The sequence below is a fragment of the Leuresthes tenuis genome, unplaced genomic scaffold, assembly GCF_036924035.1.
Source record: "Leuresthes tenuis unplaced genomic scaffold, fLeuTen1.0.hap1 SCAF_17, whole genome shotgun sequence".
Lineage (NCBI taxonomy): Eukaryota > Metazoa > Chordata > Actinopteri > Atheriniformes > Atherinopsidae > Leuresthes > Leuresthes tenuis.
In genome coordinates, this window is record NW_027325371.1 from 4,702,453 (window position 1) to 4,723,668 (window position 21,216).

The following is a 21,216-nucleotide window of genomic DNA, read 5'->3' on the forward strand; positions in this document are numbered from 1 at the left end:
ATAGATAAACAGGGAATTAATTACTGACACGAGTGACTGCTCAGAATTTACGTTTGCTTCACGTGAACTTTAAACGAGGGTTAATGCATAAAACATAGATTGTGGACTTCAGAATGATTTATGATGGGTAGCCTCTTTGCAGCCAGCACAGAGAGGGGGAACAACTGCAGAATTATTTATAGCCCTTTTAATACACACATGGGCATGTCAACATTGTCAGATCAGACTATTCTGATCCAGTTCTGCACTATTTTGGCAGATATTGGACATCTTTTGCGACTGTTGCAGAATGCCATGAGACTTTTTTAGGACTTCTTCACTCCTTCAGGGCATGAAGAGAGCCTCTGCTCAACCTTACGCACTGTGAGTGACACATAACGCCGTAATGTTCAGTAAAATCAGAAAAGAGTGTTTTCCACTCAAAGTGATAATGTCCTCTCTGTGTGAAAACTGATACCTGTAGCCTCCATTCACAGTCTGGATTATGGGTCATGACTCCCTTTCCAACTGTGAAACCAAACAAACCCTGAGTGGCTCTGTTTTCTGCCAAGGACTCCAACTTTGCACCCAAAGCAGATAGAAATGATGAAAGCAGTGGCCACGAGAGGTGGTGGAGTCGGCCGCAGAGCTTGTAAAGCTCGTTTTTTTGTCAGTTTTACATGCCATAAAACCCACACTTTTTATGTACTCACTGGAAATTGAACTGCAACACAGACTTCTTTGGAAGATACAACAGGATGTCTCTGTCAGAACATAAATACAATGTTCCGAGGATCAATAAACGGGTTTGACATGGATTGTGTAACGCCATAACAGTGGTTTCAAGCCTGGTCTCATCTCAGATGCCAGATTTCCAAGTGTCCACACAGCTGGTTTGGACAGAGGAGGGCGCCATACCGCTGCTTCTCATATTTATTCTGCTTTTGTTTCTCTGAATGATGCTGTGGTCACTCACAGAGAAATATCTCACAGTTTATGAAAATAGTAAGAGGATGGCTCCGTTTTTTGGCCGTTTATGGAGCATGAATTTGAAAGAATTTCTCTACTCCGGCCTGAATCCTCATCAGCTGACGGTCTTGGCTTCGTAATCACCATGGCAACGGAGGATCACCACCGAGGAGGAGAGAAGGGGTGTAGTTACAAACAGGGTGGTGTGTGAAGTGGGCAAGAGTCAGAGAGCGACTGGTGGAAGTGGGAGAAATTTGTTTTTGGAAAGAGAAGAAGAGGGAGAAGAGAACAGGAGCAAAGAGAGCAGAGTTTTTGTCCAACATGTGCTTCAGTTTGGTGATGCTTTTCCTCTGTCTCTCCCAAACAGAGCTGGCTAAAGTTGGGGCTCAACAGCAGACAGGTGAGCTGTGTGTGTTTTCTACCCACCATTACTTCTGCTCCTCACCTCTTCTCTGATTTACGTACACAGATGCTTCAGACTGCATGTGGTGTCAACCTTTCTTACAACTTCTTGGCCGTTCATCTTTTGCTGTTTTGGTATTTAATGTTTTTTTAAACCTTTGCAATTGTTCTGAAATGTTTTTCATTATCAGCCACGGCACTTTGCCCATTTGCTCCCAAGTTAAAGGACCAGTTAACGTCCTTATGACTTTTCATTCAGATGCCACTTTGTGTTCTATTTTAATGAGCTCTAACCCACAGAGCTTCTGTTGGAATCTTTATGGAGCTGCAAATGAGAACGGCATGCCTTTCCCACTTTTACACAGAAAAGTGAATGAACAAAAGCGCCCTTTAGAATAAAGTGCACAATAAAAATATCCTACTCCACAAGCACGAAACTGGGTCTAAGCAACAACCCACAAACAGCCTGTCTCAGGTTTAAAATTAGATTTAGACATGTTTTTCCTCTTGCCTCGCAGCTACAGTCTGGTACAAATATTTTAGGAGGCTGCTGGAGACAGAGCATGGATTTATCAGTTTCTGTGCTATTCTCTGTCCAAAGGCTTTATTTTGGAGAGGGGATGTATACAAAATGAATTACACAACTCCTCTTTTGCCTTCCCGCTTATCAAATCAGTGACTTCTGATGTAAAAAGGCTGTCTGAAATGGATTCAAATGGCTCATTAATTTTCAATTCTCTGATAGATCTCTGCAGAAATTGTGATTTATTAAAACAGCATAAACAATGACCGCTGGGTTTCAGGAGTTCTGCAACAGGAAATAATTTGCAGATAAAACTGGGAACAGTGCAGGAGGTACTTGCAACACGAGGGGTCAGCTGTCAGCACTGACCCACAGTAATCCTCCTTTCCCCTTCCCATTTTATCTTATTTACTTTGGCACTCGACCGTAAATACAGTTCAGTTTTTAAAAATGACTTTGGCCCTGAGAGAGACATCAACGCCATCTGAACGCGACAGTGTCCTCAGTAAATCCTTTGGTAAGACTAAACCATTGTTACGGTTGTTGTTGTTGCCTGAGGCTCCCAGATAGACTATAATCTAATAGAAGTCACATCCAGTTTGACGAGTAACAGCAAAACATACATGTGTTGTAGGAAAGTGGCAAGAACAAAAACAGTTTATTCTTCAAATTATGGAGTAACTCATTTCAGACGATGAAAAACAGAAACGAGCTCTTTGTCTCCTCCATCCTGACAGTCGGTTTCTCCTTGTAAAAACAAGCGACACAATCAGAGCACTTGTGTTTTCTTAACAAGACATGATGGAAGAGTTGTCTGTGTGAGGGATGTTATGGCTTGCATTTGGCTTTTTAAAAGATTCTCTGGTGTGTTTTTTTAAATGAGGTTCCTGTAAAATCATAAATAAACATGATAAACTGCTGTTGTAGTATATCAGCAGCTTGGTTACTGGCCAACATACACAGAAGACAATACCACCAGCATCTCCACTGTTTAATGGAAGTGGGAGAGTTCAGTTAAATCTTTACTTTCACTTGTCAAATTGAAGCCAACTGACGTCAAGACAAAAAGAGTCTTAATTTGGGCAAAAACTATTTTGGTGAAGTGAGACTAGAGAGGAATGCATCTGCATTTCAGCCACACACAAGAACTATAGATGTTTATTGTGACTGATGGTCAGGAGTCCATGCCAAGTCCTCCAGGCTCGACTCAGGAAGGGTGCGTCCTGCCTGACCGGGCTGAGCTGACCACTCACAGAAAAGGCAGACGAATGTTGAGGTTTGGTAGCTCCTAAAAGGTTTGGTAGCTCCTGGAAGAGGCCAGTTTTCAGGCCATCTGGCCTTTTAGTGCCCATGCATTAAGAAAATGTTTCCTCTTTTACCTCAAATGTGTTTTCTTTTCACTTTGAATCAAACTTTTCCTCGTCCAAACCTCATCTATATTCTCTTGCTGAGTTTGAATCGACCAAATAACATCTTTACTCATTTTCTGACCCTTCAGCAGTATTTACATGTTGTCACAGAGCAGCCGCTGGAGACCATAATTGAACAGTGAGAGGCTATTATCTATTCTCAGGCCTTATCCTCAAACCAAGGCACAACCCTGTGCCTTTTCCTAAAGGAAGAACAGATGTGCAAATCATGTCTTGACACTGATTCATCACATCGGTATTGTGTTGCAATCCTCTCCCTGTTGCATGCGGGAGATCTTTTACATAAATTTTATGATGTTGACAAATTATCAAACTGTTTCCAATAATACAAAATACAGCCCAGTACAAGCAGTACAAGTTAGATCAGACTAGATGAATTAACGTCTTTATCGATCGTGTTTAAACATTGATCATCACGGTTCATGTAATTGCAGACTATCAGAGCATATTTACAAAGAATGTGAAACATTTAAAATGATGAAATCTTGTAATTTATTACATTTCTTGTTTTTCTGAGTGTTTGTACTGTGGAAACAAACTGAGAGTTCAAAATGATAAAATAGCCTTCCCTAATAAGTAGAAACAGGCGATTTCAAACATTTTTATGTATATTTTATATCTAATTTCCTTTTCTGTAGCAAATCCAAGTAATGGTGAATATCTAGCAGCAAAAGCAGAGATCAGACTTTGAAGTAAGCAATCAAACGAGGCAGAAAGTGAGCTTCTGTGACTTCTTACTGGACAGCAACACAATCTGACTCGCATCACAATGATTTGATATTCTGCCACTGAGTTTAATTATGCTGCTTGTGCTCATGACATGACTCGACATAAGTCACGGCTTCATTTACAGCATGTGTGCTCCTCCCTGCTCTCATAAGAAAGGATTGATCCTCTCCACGGGAGACGTCCACAGATCGGCAGACATCATTTGTCCCCTGACTTCATGGATGCCTTAACAGGGCGGACGTGCTGCTCAAGAATCGTACATCAAGCTTCAGTAATACTTGAACTGCTACAAATGCTTTGACACATCACTTAATTCAACTAAAAAACAGGGGGAAGGGTCAATTTAAGTCAACTATGAGGTCAAGAAATTTGGACCTTCACTTCAGTAACTCGTTAAATTGCAGATGTGACGACTGTGGAAGAAATCAGTGTTATACTGTAATTTTGTGCTTGCAGAGTGATGTTTAAAGCAGGCCTCACCAGTCTGAGCTCTGGAGGTTTGGCACGGCAGACTAACAGATTTGTATTCCCCTCCCACACTCAAAGAGAAATGCAGGCATCCAACCAACATCCACTAAAGGTTACTGGCAAAAGAGGAGCTCCAGTGGGTACTGGCACACACGAAACGTCAGGTTTAATGTTCTAAATTGGATTTTGTTTATGATTATCCCATGTCTTTCAGAATAATGCTCTGAACTGGGTCTCAACTTGGCTTTCTTTTTAACGATGAACATCTGTCAGAGATTTATTTTTTTTTTTTTTTTAAATCTGGTAATTGTTTGATTACAATATCCCATAAAGAATGAGAGAGTGGGGAGTATGTGTGCATGCAAAGAAGCACTCAGCTGTCCTTAATTAGGCTTTAAAACATGAATGACTCAGATCTAAGGTCAGTTTTTAACTGGGTTTGGTGCTTCGTGCAACTTTGAAGTGGTTGGCCGATGTTTTTAGCCGTGTTAGCTATCGTTAGCATGACCTGCAGGGCAAATAAAGACATTTTCACACGGATGCAAAGAAAACGGTTGACTTCAAGCAGAATTTCAGCGTGTGTTTGAGCCTAGGCTTCCTAATCGGACCACTGCAGGTCCGACAGGTTCACCAGGCTCAGTTTTAATCTGCTCAGTAGCGGAGACTGCCCGCATGAAAGCACCGGAGCAACAGAGACCAACTCTTCGCGGCAGCCGGGCTGACCACGGCGGGACATTCACGGTGTTTCAGGCAGGAAACTGAGCACGACGGGGTGATTTTCCTGGCTTTTTTATTTGGAGACACTGCCAGCGCTGCTTCCAGACCTCCTGTAGCCTACTGAAAGCCAGGAACAAGAAAACAGCACGCCATTAGTACAGGAGGCGACCCTCATTTAGGGTTAGATGAGACACCCCGCGGAAAGTTCGCGCCGCCTCGGGTTTATATAGACTGGTGTTTGACGTCACTACGGTGTCCCATAATGTCAAAAAGGATAGATAGATAGATAGATAGATAGATAGATAGATAGATAGATAGATAGATAGATAGATAGATAGATAGATAGATAGATAGATAGATAGATAGATTTATCTGTTTTATAATAAAAAAATGTAAAGAGTGTCTGCAATATTCTAAAAGATTTTTGCATTTTTATTAAACAAATAGTTGAGAGTAGTCTGTACATGAAATACAGAACATTGCCTAACTTGGCAGGTTATTTTCCTGTCTTGTTTCTGCACTAATCCACACTTCTGGAATCTCAATTTTAATATGTATACTCACTTGCTTTTTGTCAATAATTTTTCAATAATTTGAATCTGACACATTACTGTCAGTTATTTTCACACTTCTGTTGTTAGTCACATAATAAACCTACAATCCCTAAAAATAAAGCAGATTTGAGCTGGGGACCTCTTGATCAGCAGTCAGATGCTCCATCACTGTGAAAATGAAACACACACACACATTTTAGTTCAACACACGATGATGCAAACAATTGTACGGTGAGAACAAAGAAATCAATTAGATACAGAGCGCATCGTCAGTCCATCTTCAGTCAGTGCCATCTTCAGGGTGAATGAAAGGAACGTGCTTTGAGAACGCTGATGATGTGCAAAAGCATCCATACAAAGGATTAACTCCTTCAAAAGATCAAAAGCTTGACTTGATGACATGTGTGCTAAAGTCCCAGGTGGGAAGAATCCTTTTTTGATTTTGAGAAGACAAAAATGTTAGTAATTTAATCCTCATATCCATTATATCCTCATATCAATTGTTCTTAAATTCTTGATGTATTCCAACATTTCACAGAGAAGTGAATTTTTGTCTATTTTTTTCTAGGATGCTCTTCTTACATCCAATAATGTTACTGAATTTCTGAATTTACCTGAGATTGCATTCTTCTTATAAACAATGTATTCTTTGTTCATTTTCATTCACCGTTGACCAACTCTATAACTTCATATCCCACGTTATCATACTTGGTTTCTAACTTTAAATGAAGTTATTTACTAATCATTCGCTCCATCTTTGTGTGTCACCAACAGAAATAACTTATAGCAGCTTTATCAAGACGTTTTTGTGAAGCAGCATCAGGTTGTGTAAGGAAAACTACGTCAGCAGAAACATACCATCAGTCATGCATTTACCACTCTCTATAAATATCATAGCATGGTGCAAAAATAAGCACCTCGCATAAACGAGGAACATGTGGAGACAAAGAAGGAAATAAATTAAAACACCCAAAGCTTTAAAGCAAGCCTCCCTACCTCAGTTTGCTTACCAGATATGGTTTCCTGTGATTAATAGCTTTGCTAGTCCGTTCTGGGCATCCATAAATGTATTTTGTATTGTTTCTGTCTTCATTCAACAATGAATGTAGCTGACATGGGTAATGGACAAGTTCAAAGGCATACTGTAATTTCACATTCCTCTGACCAACTGAGCGCAAGCCGCAACTGTAAACACCATGCTTGAGTGCTCAAATACAACTGACGTCTGAAATGTCTTGCAAATGTTGTGCTTTCTGGTCCCTCACTGACCAGAGCAGAAATTAATGCTGATGTGCTTTACTTTCCGCAGATTATTGGTACGGCGCGGTCTCACAGCAGCATGGAGAGTCGGCTCTTGGTGACAGAGCCCAGAGATCATCCACAGGCCACACCAGGATGAGCCGGGCAGTTCTGGGTGGAGGAGTAAAAATCAACACGCTGCCAGACAACATGACACGTGTAGTGGTGAGCGCCACACCACAGTGTTTCTTATGACTGTAATGCTTTGAGGCCTTTATTATGGCTTTGGCTTGCAACCTGATGTGTTTGTTTTAGTTTGAGTTAAACACTGCCCTCTCTAGGAAAGAAACATTTACACTTCTACCAAAACTTGGAAAATCATTAAACAGCCTATGACTTAAGCGTGTTTATAGTCTGAGCACGTCCGCCTTTACAGCCTCTGATCTTTTGTGTTTTTTTCTGTCTGAAAGGAGGATTCTGGCAAGTACTATGCTTGGCAAAGCTTTGGCCCGAAGGACCAGCGCGCACAGGACCTGTGGGTCGACATGAGCGATGTCCGACACAGTCAAGTCAGAGAGCATGGAATTCTGTCAAATTCATACAAACAGGCCGTGGTGAGTCCCACACTTCAGTGTGCTTTCTTTGTGAATAATCGATTAAAAGAATGATTCATTCATATTGTGATATATCAGATACGCACAGCTGAAGAGCTCCCAAATTCAAATCTACCACTGAGCTATACCCTGATATCATCCACGCCTCGAAGAGTAATTCTTAAGTCATGAACTTTTTGTTTTGTGCTCAGTTTTCCTGCAGATTTAACGCTCTATTTATAGTTTATTTATAGTAAATTTATAGCTCTACCACTGAGCTATACCCCCCTGTATGAAGCCTCTGACAAGTGCTTTTTAGGAAAAGTTCCAGTTCTGTGTGGCAGCAGCATTGACCATCAGTTTCCACACTCATGCTCCACCACTGAGCTATACCCCCCCAACAATAACACACATTCTATCCATGTTATCTTTTGTCATCAGTGTGGAAACTGATGGTCAATGCTTCTGCCACACAGAACTGGAACTTTTCATAAACAGTACTTGACAGAAGCTTTAAACAGGGGGGTATAGCTCAGTGGTAGAGCATTTGACTGCAGATCAAGAGGTCCTCAGTTCAAATCTGAGTGCCCCCTGTAATTATGACAATATCAGCTTAGTTAAACTTGCTTAAAGTGAAATTTCATGTTTGATTCCATAGGAAGTGTCAGAAGTGTAACCCTGCTTGTTTGAAAGCTCTAAAGTTCCTGATATGGACAAGCATCCTTTTCTATTTTGAGCTATTGCAGTAATCCTGAGTCTAACCAACAGTAAAGTCAAATATTGAACAATCACTTTGTAATATTATAACTGATGGGAGATGAACTTGCATGCTAATCCATGGTGTAACATCCTGTCCAGTCTGCACTTAGAAGCATTGATTACTTCTCAACTATAGAACCACCAACATAAAGCCACAGTCAGACCTGTTTAACACTACATTTGTCTTTTCCTCAATACTTTGAAAGTTTTGTCATCTTCTTAAAGCACTGAGAAGATAACTAAGCTAATATTGTTATAATAAGAGGGGACACCCAGATTTGAACTGAGGACCTCTTGATCTGCAGTAAAATGCTCTGCCACTGAGCTATACCCCCCAATACCTACACATACTTTTGTCATCAGAGTCTGCTTTCAGGTATCATGTTGGTGCCACAGAATAAGAGGCCCTTTGTGTGAAGACATAACGCCACTTTGCCACCGCTTCTGTTAACATAGGCAGCCGCCATCAGTTTTTTGGAACTTGATGGTCAGGGGGGTATAGCTCAGTGGTAGAGCATTTGACTGCAGATCAAGAGGTCCTCAGTTCAAATCTGAGTGCCCCCTGTAATTATGACAATATCAGCTTAGTTATCTTCTCAATGTTTAAACTTGTTTAAATGTTTAAAGGAGTTAAGAAAACTTTCAAAATAAAGTGTCATGTTTGATTACATAGGAAGTGTCACCCTGCTTGTTTGAAGGCTCAAAAGTTCCTGATATGGACAAGCATTCTGCTTCATGTGTTACTTCTTTTCTATTTTCAGCTATTTCAGTAATCCTGACTCTAACCAACAGTAAAGTCAAATATTAAACTTGTATAGTTTGTATCATCACATTTGCAATATTATAACTGATGGGAGATGAACTCTCATGCTAATCCATGGTGTAACATCCTGTCCAGTCCACACTTAGATGCATTGATTACTTCTCAACTGTTTGACTTTGCTGTGGGTTAGACTCAGGCATGAAAAATCCAAATTTTCTTGTTAAACTGACCATGAGTTTTGTTATAAATCCATATGTATGAACTCTCATTGTGTGTTTGTCAGTAAACTTTTCTTCCATGTTCCACCACACGATTACTGCAATAGCTCAAAATAGAAAAGAAGTAACACATGAACCAGGATGCTTGTCCATATTAGGAACTTTAAAGCTTTCAAACAAGCAGGGTGACACTTCCTATGGAATTCCATAGGAATCAAAAGTGACATTTTACTTAGAAAGATTTCTTAACTCATTTAAGTTTAAGCATTGAGAAGATAACCAACCTGAAGGTGTTATAATCACAGGGGGCACTCAGATTTGAACTGAAGACCTCTTGATCTGCAGTCAAATGCTCTACCACTGAGCTATACCCCCCAACACTTCCACACACTTTAGTCATCAGTGTGTAGTTTCAGGTATCATGTTGGCGCCACAGAATAAGAGGCCCTTTGTGTGAAGACATAACGCCACTTTGCCACCTCTCCTGTCAACATAGGCAGTGGCCATCAGTTTTTTGGAAATTAATGATCAGGGGGGTATAGCTCAGTGGCAGAGCATTTGACTGCAGATCAAGAGGTCCTCAGTTCAAATCTGGGTGCCCCCTGTGATTATAACAATATCAGCTTAGTGATCTTCTCAATGTTTAAACTTAAAGGAGTTAAGAGAACTCTCTAAGCAAAATGTCACATTTGATTACATAGGAAGTGTCACCCTGCTTGTTTGAAGGCTCAAAAGTTCCTGATATGGACAAGCATCCTGGTTCATGTGTTACTTATTTTCTATTTTCAGCTATTGCAGTAATTCTGAGTCTAACCAACAATAAAGTCAAATATTAAACAATCACTTTGTAATATTATAACTGATGAACTTGCATGCTAATCCATGGTGTAACATCCTGTCCAGTCCACACTTAGATGCATTCAGTGGGTTTACATGATGAGATTAACTGGATTACAGCTATAGTTGGGTTCTGCTCCTTATCTGAGGGTAATTATCCTTGGATATATGGCGGTGAATGAATGGAATCACTGGCACAAAGCATGTCATACCCCGGTACGATAGGTGGCGCTGTCCCCATTTCAGCTATCGCTAACAGAGCCACTTCCTGTTGACGTCTTCACCACCAACAACAACAAACTCAGGCATTCAGAAAGATGGCGAACGCAGAGCGAGATGAAGCTGCGTCCCTCTCCATCTGTGATGAGCTGGTTATGGCACAGAGATGCACAACGGCGCATTCTCCATCGCGTTGTTTGTTTCTTTCTGACGGCACCGACAACAACAGTAATATCGTCTCCTTCCACTTCCAGGTGACGTTTGCAGGAAAAAATCTGGAGCATGTGCAGAACGCTCGATCCGATCCACTGTCGTCTCCAGGCACGTTCAGTGGGCCTTTGGATCGAGTTATCTCGGGTCTTAATTCGATCGCAAGTAACCCGATCCAATCTGTTTCTTGTCAGATTAAGGTGTCTACATGAACTGAATAACTCGATCTTATTCTAATTTATTAATCGGACTGAGGACCTCTTGAGATTTTCATAAACAGTACTTGACAAAAGCTTTAAACAGGGGGGTATAGCTCAGTGGTAGAGCATTTGACTGCAGATCAAGAGGTCCTCAGTTCAAATCTGAGTGCCCCCTGTCATTATAACACCTTCAGGTTGATTATCTTCTCAATGTTTAAACTTAAAGAACTTTCTAAGTATTGAGGAAAAGACAAATGTAGAGTTAAACTGTCTGACTGTGGGTTTATGTTGGTGGTTCTATAGTTGAGAAGTAATCAATGCATCTAAGTGTGGACAAGATGTTACACCATGGATTAGCATGCAAGTTCATCTCCCATCAGTTATAATATTGCAAATGTGATGATACAAACGATACAAGTTTAATATTTGACTTTACTGTTGGTTAGAATCAGGATTACTGCAATAGCTCAAAATAGAAAAGGATGCTTGTTCATATCAGGACATTTAGAGCCTTCAAACAAGCAGGGTGTCACTTCCTATGGAATCAAACATGACATTTCACTTTCAGCAAGTTTAACTAAGCTGATATTGTCATAATTGCAGGGGGCACTCAGATTTGAACTGAGGACCTCTTGATCTGCAGTCAAATGCTCTACCACTGAGCTATACCCCCCCAAAACATACACACATTCTGTCCATGACATGTTTTGTCATCAGTGTGGAAACTGACGGTCAATGCTGCTGCCACACAGAACTGGAACCTTTCATAAACAGTACTTGACAGAAGCTTTAAACTGGGGGGTATAGCTCAGTGGTAGAGCATTTGACTGCAGATCAAGAGGTCCTCAGTTCAAATCTGGGTACCCCCTGCAACTGTAACAACATCAGGTTAGTTATCTTCTCAATGTCTATCCTTAAAGGAGTTAAGAGAACTCTCTAAGCAAAATGTCACATTTGATTACATAGGAAGTGTCACCCTGCTTGTTTGAAAGCTCTAAAGTTCCTGATATGGACAAGCATCCTGGTTCATGTGTTACTTCCTTTCTATTTTCAGCTATTGCAGTAATCCTGACTCTAACCAACAGTAAAGTCAAATATTAAACAATCACTTTGTAATATTATAACTGATGGGAGATGAACTTGCATGCTAATCCATGGTGTAACATCCTGTCCAGTCTGCACTTAGATGCATTCAGTGGGTTTACATGATGAGATTAACTGGATTACAGCTACAGTTGGGTTATGCTCCTTATCTGAGGGTAATTATCCTTGGATATATGGCGGTGAATGAATTGAATCACTGGCACAAAGCATGTCATACCCCGGTACGATAGGTGGCGCTGTACCCATTTCAGCTATCGCTAACAGAGCCACTTCCTGTTGACGTCTTCACCACCAACAACAACAAACTCAGGTATTTGAGAAAGATGGCGAACGCAGAGCGAGATGAAGCTGCGTCCCTCTCCATCTGTGATGAGCTGGTTATGGCACAGACGATGCACAACGGCGCATTCTCCATCGCGTTGTTTGTTTCTTTCTGACGGCACCGACAACAACAGTAATATCGTCTCCTTCGACTTCCAGGTGACGTTTGCAGGAAAAAATCTGGAGCATGCGCAGAACGCTCGATCCGATCCACTGTCGTCTACAGGCACGTTCAGTGGGCCTTTGGATCGAGTTATCTCGGGTCTTAATTCGATCGCAAGTAACCCGATCCAATCTGTTTCTTGTCAGATTAAGGTGTCTACATGAACTGAATAACTCGATCTTATTCTAATTTATTAATCAGGACTGAGGACCTCTTGAGATTTTCATAAACAGTACTTGACAAAAGCTTTAAACAGGGGGGTATAGCTCAGTGGTAGAGCATTTGACTGCAGATCAAGAGGTCCTCAGTTCAAATCTGAGTGCCCCCTGTGATTATAACACCCTCAGGTTGGTTATCTTCTCAATGCTTAAACTTAAAGAAGTTTCTAAGTATTGAGGAAAAGACAAATGTAGAGTTAAACAGGTCTGACTGTGGCTTTATGTTGGTGGTTCTATAGTTGAGAAGTAATCAATGCATCTAAGTGTGGACTGGACAGGATGTTACACCATGGATTGGCATGCAAGTTCATCTCCCATCAGTTATAATATTACAAAGTGATTGTTTAATATTTGACTTTGCTGTGGATTAGACTCAGGCATGAAAAATCCGCATTTTCTTGTAAAACTGACCATAAGTGTTGTTATAAACCCATATGTATGAACTCTCATTTTCTTTTTGTCAGCAAATTTTTCTTCCATGTTCCACCACAGGAACTTTACAGCTTTCAAACCTTTAGAAGATAACTAACCTGAAGGTGTTTTAATCACAGGGGGCACCCAGATTTGAACTGAGGATCAAATGCTCCACCACTGAGCTATACCCCCCTATACCCCCCTGTTTACAGCTTTCGTCAAGTACTGTTTAGGAAAAGTTCCAGTTCTGTGTGGCAGCAGCATTGACCGTCAGTTTCCACACTGATGACAAAAGATGTCTTGGATAGAACGTGTAAAAGTTTTGGGGGGGTATAGCTCAGTGGTAGAGCATTTGACTGCAGATCAAGAGGTCCTCAGTTCAAATCTGGGTGCCCCCTGTAATTATGACAATATCAGGTTAGTTATCTTCTCAATGCTCAAACTTAAAGGAGTTAAGAGAACTCTCTAAGCAAAATGTCACATTTGATTACATAGGAAGTGTCACCCTGCTTGTTTGAAGGCTCAAAAGTTCCTGATATGGACAAGCATCCTGGTTCATGTGTTACTTCCTTTCTATTTTCAGCTATTGCAGTAATCCTGACTCTAACCAACAGTAAAGTCAAATATTAAACAATCACTTTGTAATATTATAACTGATGGGAGATGAACTTGCATGCTAATCCATGGTGTAACATCCTGTCCAGTCTGCACTTACATACATTCAGTGGGTCTACATGATGACATTAACTGGATTATAGCTACAGTTGGGTTCTGCTCCTTATCTGAGGGTTATTATCCTTGGATATATGGCGGTGAATGAATTGAATCACTGGCACAAAGCATGTCATACCCCGGTACCATAGGTGGCGCTGTACCCATTTCAGCTATCGCTAACAGAGCCACTTCCTGTTGACGTCTTCACCGCCAACAACAACAAACTCAGGCATTCAGAAAGATGGCGAACGCAGAGCGAGATGAAGCTGCGTCCCTCTCCATCTGTGATGAGCTGGTTATGGCACAGAGATGCACAACGGCGCATTCTCCATCGCGTTGTTTGTTTATTTCTGACGGCACCGACAACAACAGTAATATCGTCTCTTTCCACTTCCAGGTGACGTTTGCAGGAAAAAATCTGGAGCATGCGCAGAACGCTCGATCCGATCCACTGTCGTCTCCAGGCACGTTCAGTGGGCCTTTGGATCGAGTTATCTCGGGTCTTAATTCGATCGCAAGTAACCTGATCCAATCTGTTTCTTGTCAGATTAAGGTGTCTACATGAACTGAATAACTCGATCTTATTCTAATTTATTAATCAGGACTGAGGACCTCTTGAGATTTTCATAAACAGTACTTGACAAAAGCTTTAAACAGGGGGGTATAGCTCAGTGGTAGAGCATTTGACTGCAGATCAAGAGGTCCTCAGTTCAAATCTGAGTGCCCCCTGTGATTATAACACCTTCAGGTTGGTTATCTTCTCAATGCTTAAACTTAAAGAAGTTTCTAAGTATTGAGGAAAAGACACATGTAGTGTTAAACAGGTCTGACTGTGGGTTTATGTTGGTGGTTCTATAGTTGAGAAGTAATCAATGCATCTAAGAGCAGACTGGACAGGATGTTACACCATGGATTAGCATTCAAGTTCACGTCCCATCAGTTATTATATTACAAATGTGATGATACAAACGATACAAGTTTAATATTTGACTTTACTGTTGGTTAGAATCAGGATTACTGCAATAGCTCAAGATAGAAAAGGATGCTTGTCCATATCAGGACGTTTAGAGGCTTCAAACAAGCAGGGTGACATTTCTGACAGAATCAAATGTGACATTTCACTTTCAGCAAGTTTAACCAAGCTGATATTGTCATAATTGCAGGGGGCACTCAGATTTGAGCTGAGGACCTCTTGATCTGCAGTCAAATGCTCTACCACTGAGCTATACCCCCCAACACTTACACACATTTTATCCATGACATCTTTTGTCATAAGTGTGGGAACTGATGGTCAATGCTGCTGCCACACAGAACTGGAAATTTTCATAAACAGTACTTGACAGAAGCTTTAAACAGGGGGGTATAGCTCAGTGGTAGAGCATTTGACTGCAGATCAAGAGGTCCTCAGTTCAAATCTGGGTGCCCCCTGTGATTATAACACCCTCAGGTTGGTTATCTTCTCAATGCTTAAACTTAAAGAAGTTTCTAAGTATTGAGGAAAAGACAAATGTGGAGTTAAACAGGTCTGACTGTGGGTTTATGTTGGTGGTTCTATAGTTGAGAAGTAATCAATGCATCTAAGTGTGGACTGGACAGGATGTTACACCATGGATTAGCATGCAAGTTCATCTCCCATCAGTTATAATATTACAAAGTGATTGTTTAATATTTGACTTTGCTGTGGATTAGACTCAGGCATGAAAAATCCGCATTTTCTTGTAAAACTGACCATGAGTGTTGTTATAAACCCATATGTATGAACTCTCATTTTCTTTTTGTCAGCAAATTTTTCTTCCATGTTCCACCACAGGAACTTTACAGCTTTCAAACATTTAGAAGATAACTAACCTGAAGGTGTTTTAATCACAGGGGGCACCCAGATTTGAACTGAGGACCTCTTGATCTGCAGTCAAATGCTCCACCACTGAGCTATACCCCCCTGTTTAAAGCTTTCGTCAAGTACTGTTTAGGAAAAGTTCCAGTTCTGTGTGGCAGCAGCATTGACCGTCAGTTTCCACACTGATGACAAAAGATGTCATGGATAGAACGTGTAAAAGTTTTGGGGGGGTATAGCTCAGTGGTAGAGCATTTGACTGCAGATCAAGAGGTCCTCAGTTCAAATCTGAGTGCCCCCTGTGATTATAACACCCTCAGGTTGGTTATCTTCTCAATGCTTAAACTTAAAGAAGTTTCTAAGTATTGAGGAAAAGACAAATGTAGAGTTAAACAGGTCTGACTCTGGGTTTATGTTGGTGGTTCTATAGTTGAGAAGTAATCAATGCATCTAAGTGTGGACTGGACAGGATGTTACACCATGGATTAGCATGCAAGTTCATCTCCCATCAGTTATAATATTACAAATGTGATGATACAAGTTTAATATTTGACTTTACTGTTGGTTAGAATCAGGATTACTGCAATAGCTCAAAATAGAAAAGGATGCTTGTCCATATCAGGATGTTTAGAGCCTTCAAACAAGCAGGGTGTCACTTCCTATGGAATCAAACATGACATTTCACTTTCAGCAAGTTTAACTAAGCTGATATCATCATAATTACAGGGGGCACTCAGATTTGAACTGAGGACCTCTTGATCTGCAGTCAAATGCTCTACCACTGAGCTACACCCCCCTACACTTTCACACATTTTATCCATGACATCTTTTGTCATCAGTGTGGAAACTGACGGTCAATGCTGCTGCCACACAGAACTGGAACTTTTCATAAACAGTACTTGACAGATGCTTTGAACAGGGGGGTATAGCTCAGTGGTAGAGCATTTGACTGCAGATCAAGAGGTCCTCAGTTCAAATCTGAGTGCCCCCTGTGATTATAACACCTTCAGGTTGGTTATCTTCTCAATGCTTAAACTTAAAGAAGTTAAGAAAACTTTCTAAGTATTGAGGAAAAGACAAATGTAGTGTTAAACAGGTATGACTGTGGGTTTATGTTGGTGGTTCTATAGTTGAGAAAAAATCAATGCATCTAAGTGTGAACTGGACAGGATGTTAAACCTTGGATTAACATTTAAGTTCATCTCCCATCAGTTATAATATTACAAAGTGATTGTTTAATGTTTGACTTTGCTGTGGGTTAGGCATGAAAAATCCAAATTTTCTTGTATTGTTATAAATCCATATATATGAACTCTCATTGTCTGTAAACTTTTCTTCCATGTTCCACCACAGGAACTTTACAGCTTTCAAACATTTAGAAGAGAACTAACCTGAAGGTGTTATAATCACAGGGGGCACCCAGATTTGAACTGAGGACCTCTTGATCTGCAGTCAAATGCTCTACCACTGAGCTATACCCCCCTGTTTAAAGCTTTTGTCAAGTACTGTTTATGAAAATTTCCAGTTCTGTGTGGGAGCAGCATTGACCGTCAGTTTCCACACTGATGACAAAACATGTCATGGATAAAATGTGCGAAAGTGTAGGGGGGTGTAGCTCAGTGGTAGAGCATTTGACTGCAGATCAAGAGGTCCTCAGTTCAAATCTGAGTGCCCCCTGTGATTATGACAATATCAGGTTAGTTCTCTTCCCAATGTTTATCAGTAAACTTTTCTTCCATGTTCCACCACACGATTACTGCAATAGCTCAAAATAGAAAGGAAGTAACACATGAACCAGGACGCTTGTCCATATCAGGAACTTTTAAGCCTTCAAACAAGCAGGGTGACACTTCCTATGCAATCAAATGTGAGATTTTACTTAGAAAGATTCCTTAACTCCTTTAAGTTTAAACATCGAAAAGATAACTAACCTAATATTGTCATAATTACAGGGGGCACCCAGATTTGAACTGAGGACCTCTTGATCTGCAGTCAAATGCTCTACCACTGAGCTACACCCCCCTGTTTAAAGCTCCTCTCACTGTCAATTCTTCCATTATGTGTTCAGTTTTTGACATCATACCATTCGATTATTCCATATGGCAGAAGCGTTGACCATCAGTACTTTAAAAAATAATATACAATGGCCCAAATCAGCATCAATCAGCATAACCGTAAGCCCTGACTTACTGACTGATCAAGGACAAAATCAAGTAAATGCCTTAAAAGAGGCCTGCAGGCATCGTTTTGTGTGGAAAAACAAAACTTTCTTTTGTTTTACAATATCTGTTTTGTCAAACATTTAACAAAAGAAAGGTGCTAATTGAGTCTAAATGCAGCCTCTCGGCAGGATAAGAGAGGAGCTGAGATGTCTGTTTCTTACAATGAAGGCTGTAAAGAAGTGACAGAAATGCTGTTTTTCACCAAAAGTTGTATTTTTAAACAAGACTTACAGGGTCCTCTTAAACAGGGTTTCCATCTGTTAAACAAGCAGATTAAATGCATTCCCACTGCTAGTAAAAGAGGACAAGCCCATAACTACAGCATGAGGAGAAGGTATTACACCGTGTGCTGCAGGCTGTTTATTTAACTGTGCGGCTGGTTTATTATTTCTTATGGGACTGTGGACATCAATCCTATACAGCGACTCAGACAGTGAGCTGCCAGCTGTCTTATAGATAGTAAAGTTGATCAATCTCTCCTCTTTTGTCCATGAGTTATTGCTGTCAGTTTCAGTCTCCATGTGATAAGTTACAGCTGGTAAAGCTGTGTTTACCGCTCTGTCCCCGGTGAACGCGCCCAGATTCACAATGGAGATCTGCAGCCATATGCCATCATGACAACAAGGCCCTTTTTCCCAAACACTTCAGTATTTTGCAGGTCTTTCATTATATATCTCAGTGTATAGCTCAAACGTTTTGGCTCTGTTTTGAAGGGTTCATAAGGATGCTTTGCACCGACTCTAAACCCAAACAATAGTCTGCAGAACTGTATGAATTTAACATTCTTTAAGTGCTACTTCTTCTCAGAGTGTCTGTTTGCATCTTTTCTCTCTGCAGATGGTTGCCCTGTCCTTTGACTTCCCTTTTTATGGACATTACCTGCGGCAGATCACCATAGCAACAGGAGGTACAATGTGATTAGCTGAGAAATGCTGAAGTGACCTTTCCTGCACGCTGCATGTTCAGTGCAGAAGTGTTTTGCATCAGTCAAGGCTAACACGTTTCTCCATCCGGGCATTGTCAGGGTTCATCTTCACAGGGGATGTTACCCACCGTATGCTGACCGCCACACAGTACATTGCCCCTCTAATGGCTAATTTTGACCCCAGCCACTCAAAAGAATCCACTGTGCAGTACCTGGATAACGGTATAACACCTGACATCTTCACACTTTGTCGTCACTTATATCTTCAAACTGTTTGATTCTTATTTGGCTTTTTTCCAGGAGAGGTGTTTGTTGTCCAGTGGGAGAGGGTCAGACTCGCAGGCAGAGAGTCAGAGGGCGCTTTTACATTTCAGGCTGCCCTTTACAGAACGGGGACAATCACTTTCAGCTACCGAGACGTGAGATACATCCCTCCGTTGTGCATGATTCTACATATTTGATAACTGTACAGATGTGCATCTTCTTTTTTCTGTTCACCAGATACCTCTGCCATTAGATGGGATCGGATCAGCTGAAAATCCAGTGAAGGCCGGTTTGTCCGACGCCTTCATGGTCACGTCACCATCTTCTAAACCAGCAGGTTGCTAATAACAGTCATTTATCATGAACATAATTATGCTTCAGCCCGTACTGTGTGTAAAATGATTCATCTCTTCTTCAGATCCAGCTCAGCAAACAATCTATGAGTACCATCGAGTTGAGATAGACACGACAAAGATAACCGGTTATTCTGCAGTTGAGCTCACACCACTTCCCAGTAAGTGAATCTCTTCAAATCTTTGAAGTTTAGAGTCAACTAAAGGAGTTGTTTCAACCATAAAAGAAAGCTTTTTTCTGCTGGTCTTCCTCTGTGCAGCCTGCCTTCTCCATGACAGCTGTGAGCTCTGCCTCTCATCCAACCAAACCTCTGGCTGCAGTTGGTGTAACGTTCTGCAGAGGTGAGTGGGACAGTTTGCAAACCCACTGTTCCACAGTGTCGTTCCACCCTCTGTTTCACATAAACGTTGTGTTGCAGATGTTCGGATGGCATGGATCGACACAGACAAGAATGGCTGGACTACGCCTGCTCAGACGAGGTACAGCTGGAGAACTGACATCTAATTATTGTGCACTTCCATGTGTTTTGATATAAGCTCAAAGTTTACTGTGCACGGGCAGAGCAAAGAGGCAACCTGTGACGATTACTTCAGGGATGACAGCTCCACCGGCTCTCCGGAGATAGTGGACACAACGTCTATGACTCCTCTTCAAAAAGGCTGTGAAAATGATGGTGAAAACACGATGAAACTGTCCAATAATCTATTTCGGTGCTCAATGAAAGTAAATTATGTTGTGGGTTAGAACTAAAGCACCGAAAATCCTTCATGTTTTTCAGATGACGCTAAACGTCATATATTCAAGTCTGGCAGTGGTGAGTCCGCGCTGGCCATGGAAACAATTATTCTCAAGCTTTTACTTTGGATTTATAATCATGTGTCTTCATCTTGACTGCAGATGTGAAAGCAGATTCGTCGACCAAGACTAAAGGGTTGTCTCGCTTTGGCGTGATAGCTGGTATCGCAACTGCTCTGGTGCTGCTCTTGGCTCTGATACTCGTTGCTCTTTACATCAACTGCCATTCAACTGCTGCATCCTCGCTTTACCTCATCCAGGTGAGCTCTAAATATCCCCCTGACTTAAGCCAAGTTGATGCTCAGATCCAGTAAGCCCACATCATAAAACATTCTTCATTAATCGTTGCCCCGCAGAGACGCAAGAGCCACTGGCTTTCCTTGAAGTTTCAAAAGCAACAACCTGGTTACCCAGAAGTGGAAGGAGAAGGTCATGAAAAATACAGCATTGTTGAGGCTGGGCCATGCTGAAATCACAGATCGGATCGAGAGATATTTGCTTTCAAGCTCATCACTTCTGCAAGCAATAAGAATCTAAATTTACATTGTACCTTTAGTTGAAATGCCTGTGATGCATAATAAAGATGTTGTGGTGCAGGTCCAGTTCATGCTGCATTTAATTGTGTAGTTGTTTCACTTTTTGTTTTACAGTTTGATGCAGATTAAGTGTCACTTAAAACAGGGAAATCGACTTGTTTTACAGGCAGTTTTCTTATACTCCATTAAAAGATTTGTGTTTGGTTCATGTGGTGCTTTTTATAAAATGTTGGGATCTTTTGTAAAATCACAAAATCTCAGAACAGAGCAACTTTCGCCAGAAGGTGTCGCCCTAACAAAATGCATCACAGAGACAGCAGAGCAGGACACGCAGTGAACGTGGCAGATGTGTAAAATGTGATTTGGAAGCGTTGGATTGGTAAAGCTCCAAAAACCTGCAAGATGATCTCATGAGTTTGCTATGCAAGCACAGATGGATCGAGGACAGTGGACTCATTGGACTCGACTGGATCTCTTCTACAAAACCGAGAAAATGTTGATGCTGATTTTTTTTTTTTAACAGTGCGTGAAAAAAAAAGTGCA

At 41.1% G+C, this 21,216-nt stretch overlaps 1 protein-coding gene and 20 non-coding genes across 21 annotated transcripts; 13 read left to right on the forward strand and 8 right to left on the reverse strand.

Moving 5' to 3' along the window:
* The first annotated feature begins 661 nt into the window (after positions 1–661).
* Positions 662–20,756, forward strand: LOC140273100 (plexin domain-containing protein 1-like). Its single transcript, XM_072368621.1, has 14 exons — positions 662–1,348; positions 7,081–7,235; positions 7,481–7,624; positions 18,637–18,706; positions 18,824–18,946; positions 19,025–19,143; positions 19,226–19,325; positions 19,407–19,502; positions 19,602–19,683; positions 19,761–19,821; positions 19,904–20,015; positions 20,121–20,156; positions 20,240–20,397; positions 20,494–20,756. Exons 1-14 carry the CDS (start codon positions 1,270–1,272, stop codon positions 20,605–20,607), a joined length of 1,449 nt encoding a protein of 482 aa, XP_072224722.1. The 5' UTR covers positions 662–1,269; the 3' UTR covers positions 20,608–20,756.
* trnac-gca (transfer RNA cysteine (anticodon GCA)) lies at positions 8,125–8,196 on the forward strand. Its single transcript has one exon. It is a non-coding gene; the product is annotated as a tRNA-Cys (tRNA).
* On the reverse strand, positions 8,626–8,697 carry trnac-gca (transfer RNA cysteine (anticodon GCA)). The gene has a single exon. It is a non-coding gene; the product is annotated as a tRNA-Cys (tRNA).
* On the forward strand, positions 8,855–8,926 carry trnac-gca (transfer RNA cysteine (anticodon GCA)). The gene has a single exon. It is a non-coding gene; the product is annotated as a tRNA-Cys (tRNA).
* trnac-gca (transfer RNA cysteine (anticodon GCA)) lies at positions 9,647–9,718 on the reverse strand. Its single transcript has one exon. It is a non-coding gene; the product is annotated as a tRNA-Cys (tRNA).
* On the forward strand, positions 9,876–9,947 carry trnac-gca (transfer RNA cysteine (anticodon GCA)). Its single transcript has one exon. It is a non-coding gene; the product is annotated as a tRNA-Cys (tRNA).
* Positions 10,913–10,984, forward strand: trnac-gca (transfer RNA cysteine (anticodon GCA)). Its single transcript has one exon. It is a non-coding gene; the product is annotated as a tRNA-Cys (tRNA).
* trnac-gca (transfer RNA cysteine (anticodon GCA)) lies at positions 11,411–11,482 on the reverse strand. Its single transcript has one exon. It is a non-coding gene; the product is annotated as a tRNA-Cys (tRNA).
* On the forward strand, positions 11,607–11,678 carry trnac-gca (transfer RNA cysteine (anticodon GCA)). Its single transcript has one exon. It is a non-coding gene; the product is annotated as a tRNA-Cys (tRNA).
* trnac-gca (transfer RNA cysteine (anticodon GCA)) lies at positions 12,654–12,725 on the forward strand. The gene has a single exon. It is a non-coding gene; the product is annotated as a tRNA-Cys (tRNA).
* trnac-gca (transfer RNA cysteine (anticodon GCA)) lies at positions 13,356–13,427 on the forward strand. The gene has a single exon. It is a non-coding gene; the product is annotated as a tRNA-Cys (tRNA).
* trnac-gca (transfer RNA cysteine (anticodon GCA)) lies at positions 14,401–14,472 on the forward strand. Its single transcript has one exon. It is a non-coding gene; the product is annotated as a tRNA-Cys (tRNA).
* Positions 14,905–14,976, reverse strand: trnac-gca (transfer RNA cysteine (anticodon GCA)). The gene has a single exon. It is a non-coding gene; the product is annotated as a tRNA-Cys (tRNA).
* Positions 15,100–15,171, forward strand: trnac-gca (transfer RNA cysteine (anticodon GCA)). Its single transcript has one exon. It is a non-coding gene; the product is annotated as a tRNA-Cys (tRNA).
* trnac-gca (transfer RNA cysteine (anticodon GCA)) lies at positions 15,611–15,682 on the reverse strand. The gene has a single exon. It is a non-coding gene; the product is annotated as a tRNA-Cys (tRNA).
* On the forward strand, positions 15,807–15,878 carry trnac-gca (transfer RNA cysteine (anticodon GCA)). Its single transcript has one exon. It is a non-coding gene; the product is annotated as a tRNA-Cys (tRNA).
* On the reverse strand, positions 16,302–16,373 carry trnac-gca (transfer RNA cysteine (anticodon GCA)). Its single transcript has one exon. It is a non-coding gene; the product is annotated as a tRNA-Cys (tRNA).
* On the forward strand, positions 16,497–16,568 carry trnac-gca (transfer RNA cysteine (anticodon GCA)). The gene has a single exon. It is a non-coding gene; the product is annotated as a tRNA-Cys (tRNA).
* On the reverse strand, positions 16,988–17,059 carry trnac-gca (transfer RNA cysteine (anticodon GCA)). Its single transcript has one exon. It is a non-coding gene; the product is annotated as a tRNA-Cys (tRNA).
* On the forward strand, positions 17,183–17,254 carry trnac-gca (transfer RNA cysteine (anticodon GCA)). Its single transcript has one exon. It is a non-coding gene; the product is annotated as a tRNA-Cys (tRNA).
* Positions 17,528–17,599, reverse strand: trnac-gca (transfer RNA cysteine (anticodon GCA)). Its single transcript has one exon. It is a non-coding gene; the product is annotated as a tRNA-Cys (tRNA).
* Positions 20,757–21,216: the final 460 nt, after the last annotated feature.